Here is a 9,434-nt window from a genome sequence, read left to right on the forward strand (position 1 = left end):
TATTCAAATTAGCACGTCAAAACATAGAGTTTTCACAGATCTAATTACCAAAATATGCAAATAACTAATTAAAGCTATGCCTGTGGTGTTGAGTATAATAAATGCAAATCTGAAACTATCTGATAAAAAGAGTGCCTTAAGAGTCAATATAGAAATTACAAAGAAAGAATGTGGGTATACCACCATATGACAGCCATTAACTTCAACTTCAATTTTATTACACTTTTTCGATTAAATCATACATGAAGAAGCAGACCATTAACAATCTGCTTGCAGAACTGCCGTTTTAACAGCAGGCAGGGTTTCTCCAGAGTGTTGTCCCCATCAGTAAGAATGGGCCATTAAAAATAATGAGAGGACCTCACCTTCAGGCAAACGCTGTGGGTAATTTCTCAGAGGGTGGCAGATAGATATTCCCGTGGGGCACAAACTCAGTGCAGACCCCGAGCCTTCATAGAAGGTGTACACTCCCTAATCCACCAGAAACTGGTAGAAGAGATCCAAAACCTCAGAGGGATAAAGTTCCAACTGACTTTCAAGATACAGCTGCAGAAAGGCAACCCTAATGATAATAAAGAATTCACAGACCCATTACTTTGCCACAAGCAAGAGACCATCTTGAAGGTTCATTAGATTGATGGGGTGCTTGAAAAAACATTCACAAATATCCATGAGCCCCTAGAGAAATGGATCAGGGTGGGTGGTTAACAAAGTTGAAATAAACCCTCTGGTTGGACATTACCCTTTGTCATCCGCTTCAAGGAAGCTGATACATCCCACTAGCAACAGCACTTACAAACCTTCATGGATGCCAAAATTGACGAGATATTTGGTACCATGCATAAGCCACCACAAAATCTCTGCAAACTCATGGGGCTTGACAAGGCCTTGCAAACAATCCAAGGTGAGCTGACCAATACCTGGCCAAATTGTCAGAGCTTGACAAAGACATTATCTTTGAGAGGTGAAACATTGACGAGGCTGAAGATGAGTTTGCCCTACACTGCATCGAGTGCCTTCGGAATTTGGAAGTGAAGCACTTGCATGGAAGCGGCCTCAGTAACTGGAGACATTCTTCACTCATAGATTCAGTGAATCCAAGAGACCATCAACTGAATCCTCAATGAGGACACAATGCTTGCTGAGTGCATCCACACCCTCTTTTGGGAGCAGGGGATCACTATTGTCTCCATCCTGACTGCGATTTGGATGGCCATCTCTACTCTGGTGCTTGGCTTGACTTCGGGTGGTAATAACACACCAATGCCCCCAGGCCACCAGATAAAGGAGGTCTCAAGGAATGGGTGAAAAAACATCTACGGGCACATGGACGAGCTCTGGGCAAACTGGTTGGGAAGGCATATGGGCTCGTAGGCCCGACGATCGTATGGGTTGTCAAAGGCTGCCCAGGCCTGATCTTGGGGCAGTGGAGCCTGTGTTTTGTCAAGGACTATGCGAACCTGATAGTACACATGGAAGGAATATAGGGACCGCATGAGAGGGTCTGTCCAACGCCTGCAACATTGTCCTGTCGTTGCACACCAAACCATGAAATTATCCTAGTTTTGCCTTTTCTGCATAGGATGACATTTGAAACACATCAGGAAACTCGGTTTGGAAATTTCCTTGTGCTCTGGACACTTGGATGTTGGGCCGGGTAGGCTGCACTAGTTTGGTATGTTGCTCCATTATTGAAAACATATGCTTGTAGATCCATCATACAGAGTTATTGAGAATGTTCAATACTAACATCCAAAAGTTTCTGCATCGGAGTAAACAATTGAAATAGAGTGGTGCAAGCTTCGGAGGAGCAATTGGCATGTCCTCATTGTAAACCCAGGTGGGTTGCTTAACTCTGAGTACCAGAACATACCCACCCTTTCTCAGAATTATGATACTCTCGCGTCTTCAAATGGGTTGAATGTTAATATATTCCGAAAAGCAGGGTTAGCAACCTCTCAGTATCATATGAATGAGTATTCTTTCTTCCACCTGAGAAATGACACCGATGTATATATGTATATTAATAGAGGTTCATCTGATCTAAAATCATCTCCAGTAATTATACAGACCAGACGAATGCAAAAGCTTTGCAAAAATAATTAATTGGGTATCAAAACAATTAGCAAAACCTGCCTCTCTGTATGCTCTTTTTTGTCATTTTTTTGTTCTCCCACAAGTATTTGATCCCCATGCTTCTCTCCCTCACACATTTGTTAATGTATCTGTTTTTGGAAGGTTTTTTCCTTACGCTTTCAGTTAATTAATTCTTTTTATGAAGATCAGAGAGCTTTTATGAGCACAGAGAGATTGATCATGTGGGCTTCCCGGGGATTGACACTAGTGCCAATGTTTGTAGGGAGTGCTTAAGGTTATATATGAATTCTTTACAATGAAAACTCTTTGTACAGTGAGAGTACAAAGCTAGCTATTTTTCATATAAATACTATATATAAATATATACAGCTTAAATAAGTGTAAATATAATAACTGTACATATGTAATGACACATCCCATTACTTTAAAAACAATTAAATCCTTTGAATGTGCTTGTTTTATGATATTAGTTGTATACAGCTGAGGGTAGCACAGTTATACATGCAACGACATACTTATCTTAATGTGTGGGAAGTAGGGCAGTGTGTGATATCATGACTTTCTTTACAAAGCCATTTCATTGTTTACCCGACGGCATAATGACTATACGTGAAAGGAATTTGGTTTTTACAATGTGTGGTGCTTTATAAATGTAGGATGTTGAACTGAGTCAACTGAATTTAGTTGTGATTAACATAAATTGATTTCAAAAACAGACATGCAAGTTAGGCTGATTGGCTTTTTTAGGGGTTGAGAAAGCTTATATAAAAACGGTCGAAAAACCTTATTTTCAATACTACTTCGTTACATTGTTACTAACTATGGGTATGGGGTTCTCAAAACATGTTTCACGTTTACTATAGCATCATTGTAACCATCATTACAACCCTGTGTTGTCTTATATTATGGCTTAGGGTTATGATTAGGTATCACAACATCTGGCCATATCATCAAATAGCCTTTAAACCATGTTTTGAAATTTTTTACAAGGGGATGGCCATATTTTAAAGAAAGGAAATTGAGGGTGGGCCACCTTTTTAGTACGACAGTATCTGGGAGGGTCACATTTTACACAATAGCCCAGGCCTGATTTCCCCCGGCCCTACTCCCTTGTAAATACTGAAGGCTCCCAAATGGTGGGTATTCGTTCGAATTTCCTTTCAAGACCACCATAGGATGCATACCACTTGTGTGAGATACCATACCGTGTTAATGGAATTGATTGCAGGTAGCACAAAACCAGAATAGCATTGTGTTACTAACCCCCCCCCCCCCCACGTTCTACACGTTCTATCCCTTCAGTTTTTGAAAGGACCAGATCATTATATAGTAATAACATAGTCTATAATAATAGGAAATATTTTTAGCGATTAAGCCATATCGGATATCAGTGATCCTATAGAAGAAACTATTATAATAAAAACCCATGTTGTACATTAATTTTATAACAATATGTCATGAAGCAGAAAGAGAATTTCACAGCTGCATCTCTCAGTTCACACAATACATTGATCGACATTTCTGGTTCCGGTCTTTACATCTTTGGAAACAGTCAAACTGTTATTACGAATAGGAACAATATAGTTGAAAAGTAGAGATTAAAATATCAATCAAGGCTGACTTTTTAACTTCCGTCGTAATAAGTACAGCTGCAAACTTTCACTACTAATTACACAGCTCTTTGCAAAATAGTGTGGAGATTCATTGTTCGATACCGACACACTCCTTGACTGACAAACACAATAACATTTTACGAACGCAAAGACTGTGCTGTGCAGCATATTGTCAACAACAGAAAAAGAAATAGACTTTGAGACGCATAGAATCTACGTGTACAGAGTATGTATACTTTGTATTACTATGGAAAGCCAACAGTGTCTTATATGGTAGTCTATCAGTATACATATATCTCTTTTCAATATACATATGTTGTCAATATATATATATATATATATATATATATATATATATATATATATATATATATATATATATATATATATATAAATCTTCAATTGTGTTCTTTTAGCACCCAGCTCTAGTGACAGATGCAGTTTTGTAAGGGCAAACCATAGGTGTCTGTTCCTTCACACATTGTTTCTTACTAAGATATAGCCTAATTACTTAAAATTATGCACATTATTCATCAAAAATAAAAAAAATATGCCAACAGGCTGTACAGGATATGTGCGCTTTGTTTTGAGTTCATGTATGTACCAAATTATAAGTATGCATTCTTAAGCTAAAGTACAATTACCGAAAATAATTAATTATGTAAAGTAATCATTAAAACTACAAGCTATATCAACAGGCTTTATGTGTGCTTGGTGATGGTTGATGTGTGTGTCAAATTTTATGGATTTGAAGCTTCCACTCTTAAGATATAGCCTAATGACCAAATGTCATTAATTATGCAAATTATTCATTAAAACTATAAGCTACATCAACAACCTTTATGGTACATATGTGATGTTATGTTTAATGTATATGCCAAATTATATTGAATTTGAAGTTTGCATTGTTAAGATATATCCTAATGACTTAAAAACATTAATTATGCAAATGAGGAATTGTTCTCCATTCCAGGTTTACCAAAATCCAGTCAGTCCTTGGGTTTAGCATATGGAAGGTGTGTAACACGTTTCATTAGAATCAGTAAAGTAGTTTTTGAGATATCATGTCCACAGACAGACAGACTCATAACATAACATAACACTAGTAACCAGATTTAACCTGAATGCCTCCTGTAAGGGAATCACTAATTATGCAAATAACTCATTAAACTAAAACACTACGGTAACAGGCTTTTTTGGACAAGTGTGTTTTCTTAGGTCAATGTATGTGCCAAATTATACGGAATTTGAAGAGTGCATGATACTGCTTAATTACTGAATATCGTTCACTATTCAAAATACTCATTAAAGGTAAATGTGGTAGCAACAAACTTCATAGGACAGGTGCGTATTATTATGGTTGATATATGTACCATATTATACAAAATTTGAAGCTTGCATTTTTAAGATACAGCGTAGCCTAATCATTAATTATGCAAATATTTCATGAAAACTGTAAGGCTATATCAACAAATTTTATAGGACATATCCGCTTTGTTGTGGTTAACGTATGTACTAAATGATATTGAAATTCAAGTATGCATTCTTATGATATATTTTGATTACCGAAAATCATTAATCATGCAAATTAGTTATTAACACTGTAAGGTAAATCAACAACTTTATAGGAGATATGCACTCTGTTATGTTTAACGTATGTACTAAATTGTATTGAAATTGAAGTATGCAGTCTTAAGATATAGCTTAATTACCAAAAATAATTAATTATGTAAATTATTCATTAACGCTGTAAGGTACATCAACAAATTTTACAGGACAAATGTATGTTTTTATGTTTAACTAATATACTAAATTATATTGACATTGAAGTATGCAGTCTTAGGATATTGCTTAATTAGTTGATTTCATTTTTCCCGAATTTCCCTAATTAACATAAACAGATCTCGCTCAAAAACTAATCAGGTCTGGCCATTACCCCAAACATTATAGGTACTAAATTTCATTATAATTGAGCCAGCCATATTTAAGAAAATGGTGACACAGACAGACAGACAGACAGACAGACAGACAGACAGACAGACACACACACACACACACACACACACACACAGACAGACGCCTGACAGACACACAGCCAGATATCCCCCTTTTAATACCTCACATACCCTTACGGGAGGTAAAAATGACACTATATATAATATTGCAAGACTGATGGACTGTCTTTAAATATGAAATAATTTAGCCAATCGGTCATGGAAGAGTGACATATGTATAATAATAATAATAATAATAATAATAATAATAATAATAATAATAATAATAATAAATATATGTGCATTGAAGAGAGAGGTGTGAGAGAAGGGCAGTTTCGTAGAGTTGTGTTCAATCAGTGTTTGGTTTTCGAGTGAGCATTTTTCGCAAAATCGTCTGAATTTATAGTGTGTGTTGAAAAGAAATTTCACAGCTTGGGTTCGTAACTGGTGGCCATCGTGAGAGTATTTGTCGTTCCGACATGAAAGGACACCTACATTTTATGTTGTGATGACTTTGCCGCCGATCAGCGGCTTTCTGACAAAGATATGGTTTGTGTGATCTTCCCGTTTTTTTTTGCTTTTCTGCGGAACGTTTCATTTTTATCATTTTCCTTGCAATCAATTGTTCTAACTTACATGAAAAAGACCTTTCAGATCAAGTTGTTATTCACACTTTAATTCACACTTCGGCCCACACGTCGATCTGACCATTCATTAGTCACTTCACACTCTTACTTTGAAGTAAATTAGACACTGGAATTGAATTGTAACAATTGTATGTATGTTAACTCATGTATAAAGGAAACACAGAAGATAAGCCGACGAAAGACAAAAGACAGCAGGCAATGCGTTGTTACAGTGATCACAGAATCGCCCGTGTTTGCGTGGTGATGAAAACAATGGGTCGAAGAAACAATAGAAAATTTTGGGAGACATGACAGCGGTTCGGATGACCGAACAATTCGGATAATCGGAGTTCGGATAATTGGAGTTTTACTGTATATATATATATATATATATATATATATATATATATATATATATATATATATATATATATATATATATATATATATATATATATATATATATATACTTTGAAATCTGTGTTGATCGTTTATTGAGGAGCCCCACTTTATTCGCACTGATGATAAACATCTTCTCCGTAAGACACAGGTTGCACCTTTTTGTTGCATTAGAGTAGGCGGCTGCATGGGCAATGATAGCCCAGTTGATGGAATACTGGTGGCCCGACTCCTTTATTTTCCAGACACACTTTGAAAGTTCAGTACAATTTCCAAATTTGTTATTGGCGAAAGAACACTTGTGGTTGCCGTAACGCGTTTTGAAGCTGTTTTCTGTTGAGCCAATGTAGGAGTTGGTATTCTCTGTTGTTTATTTTGACCTGGGCGCTGTAGACGATATTGTCTGATTGGCATTTCCCATCAAGCGGGCAAGTTGATTTGTCACGACAGTTGCATGTCCCTATGGGAGCTTCGTTTCCGCGTTTAAGGATCATATTATTGTGAGCTTTGATGATAGAAGCCATGTTATTCATACAACTGTAGCTCACTTTCACATTCCCTTTGAAAATTTTATGTAACTTGTGTTCCTTAGGGAAGTGACGCCCAAGAAGTTGGAGGAAAATTGATGGTGTCAATTCTATCTGTGTAAGCAAGGTTGTCTTTATAGCCACTTGCTTTGAGTGCGTCATCATAAAGGGGTGCTGCCACACAGTCTTCTATTTATGGCTGCTAGGAGATGCTTGATGATAACCGGTTGGTGATTTGACTGTGGATTGATGTAGACTGGGTTGTCATTTGGTTTTCTGTATGGGTAATATTTTCCACTGGAAAGGTCTAATACGATATCGAGGTAATTTACAATTTTCAGGTTAGCTTCGATGGTTATTTTCAGACCGATGTCATTGAAGATCTTTGTGGTGTTTTTTTAAATCTGTTCTGCCTTGTTACCCGATATTTTGTGGAAACCAGCTAAACCGTCATCCCTGTATAGACCTACATGGTCTTTAGAGTACTGCGATGCAATAGTACCCACTCGTTCGCAAATCTCGGCTCCATATATATATATATATATATATATATGTGTGTGTGTGTGTGTGTGCGCGCGCGTGTGTGTGTAATAAGTAATTCTTTTGAATTAGTCTATAAATAAGTGTATAATGCGAGTGATATATGTACATTGAAGCGAGATATACGTATATGGAAGTGTGACATATGTATATTGATAAATGATATATGTATATTGAAGAGAGATATACGCATATTGGAAGACTTCCATATACGACACTGTTGGCGTTCTATAGTATATTACAGTTGGTACTTTATATATACGTGTAAAGGACTTTCCACAACTGCACGTTCGTGCTATGGTGTAGACTCCATGCAGTAGTGTCTACTGTACTGAAGTGTTCGCAAAACCTCCATACTATAAATTATAATGCAATCAACAGTAATATTAATTATTCGGATTGGCTCCCATCAAGTTGAAGTGTGAAGAAAATGTTGCGATGGAGGTTATGTGTAATTGATAATCCTTCATAAAGATGGACATCTGTCTGTACGAATCAGTTTCTTTACTCTTTCTGCATTTCAGGTTGAGTTCACCATCAGCAGACAGACCAATCCCTCTCAGCTTGGAAGATTTGACAGACACCTTTAAATCGTACAGGTATAAAAAACACAGCCGTTGAATATCGAGAATTATTTTCCTTTCGAACATAGTTTTAAACTTAGTAATAACTGTTCGGACCATTCTGTTCGTGATTTCCTGTTTTTTACGAACAATTAATCTAAAATTAGTGTTACAAGAAATAAATAATACTTTGAACATATCAAACAATTAGCATTATTACAAACCAAGCCTTGTATACAATGATATACAGTACCGCCCAGACCCGTAGAGGATCAATCTATGAATAACTGGAACGGTTTGGTTCGGAAACAAATTTTGCTGATATGTTGTGTGCACTTATTTATTATTCGTGGCATACATATAAATATTCAATTGAACTCAAATACATGTATTTAACTTTTTGTAAAATGAAATGTAAGTGACCAGTGTGTTGTCAGTTCATGAGGATATAGATTGATGAAACTGTGGTTCATCCATCCACGGACGAATGATGATGATGATGATGATGATGATGATGATGATGACTATGTACTATTCTATTAAATGTGGTGTAAAAGTTTACAAGCAAATAAAATAGTTCTCCTTATGCACAAATATCGAGTTTGCATTTATGATTGTGAAAGTTCGTCGTAATACAACAGAAATGTTTTGCGGCAACTGTACAAGTCGCGTCTTGTAATATTAAGACGCATTCATGTCGATGAACAATTCTATGAAACATTTGCCAAGATTGAAATGACAAAAAGAACTACCTTTTCATGTTTCGTTTACTCCCTCATGTGAGTGACATCTCACCTTAATCTTGATCGATTACAAAGAGGTGCGTTACAACTTTGTCTGTAAGATACGACGTATCATACAGCTCAGTCATCACAAAGGGAAGAAGGAATGTAGCCAAGAAAGTTCAAACCATGGATTTAACACAACTTTGTATGGAATATCAAGGCATCACGGACCATCATAAGTAAGAAATGGTTACACCGTATTGAAAGCCAGCATACGTGTACGGGACATGTGGGAAGCAGGCCTACCAATCATAAGCATTGGTTGAAATAATGTTAAATGGTTAGGCAAT

At 36.5% G+C, this 9,434-nt stretch overlaps 1 protein-coding gene across 3 annotated transcripts in view; it reads left to right on the plus strand.

Moving 5' to 3' along the window:
* LOC144453778 (uncharacterized) overlaps nt 1-8,860 on the plus strand; it is an 88,562-nt gene extending 79,702 nt beyond the window's left edge. For all 3 annotated transcript variants that reach the window (XM_078145130.1, XM_078145132.1, XM_078145131.1), the window contains one exon: nt 8,321-8,860. Coding sequence is in view for 1 of the 3 variants with exons in the window: in XM_078145132.1 (XP_078001258.1) it covers nt 8,321-8,325 (5 nt within the window). In the remaining 2 variants the exon portion in view is untranslated. The remainder of the gene's footprint in view (nt 1-8,320) is intronic.
* Nucleotides 8,861-9,434: the final 574 nt, after the last annotated feature.

The sequence above is a fragment of the Glandiceps talaboti genome, chromosome 2 (assembly GCF_964340395.1).
Source record: "Glandiceps talaboti chromosome 2, keGlaTala1.1, whole genome shotgun sequence".
NCBI classification, from domain to species: Eukaryota; Metazoa; Hemichordata; class Enteropneusta; family Spengelidae; genus Glandiceps; species Glandiceps talaboti.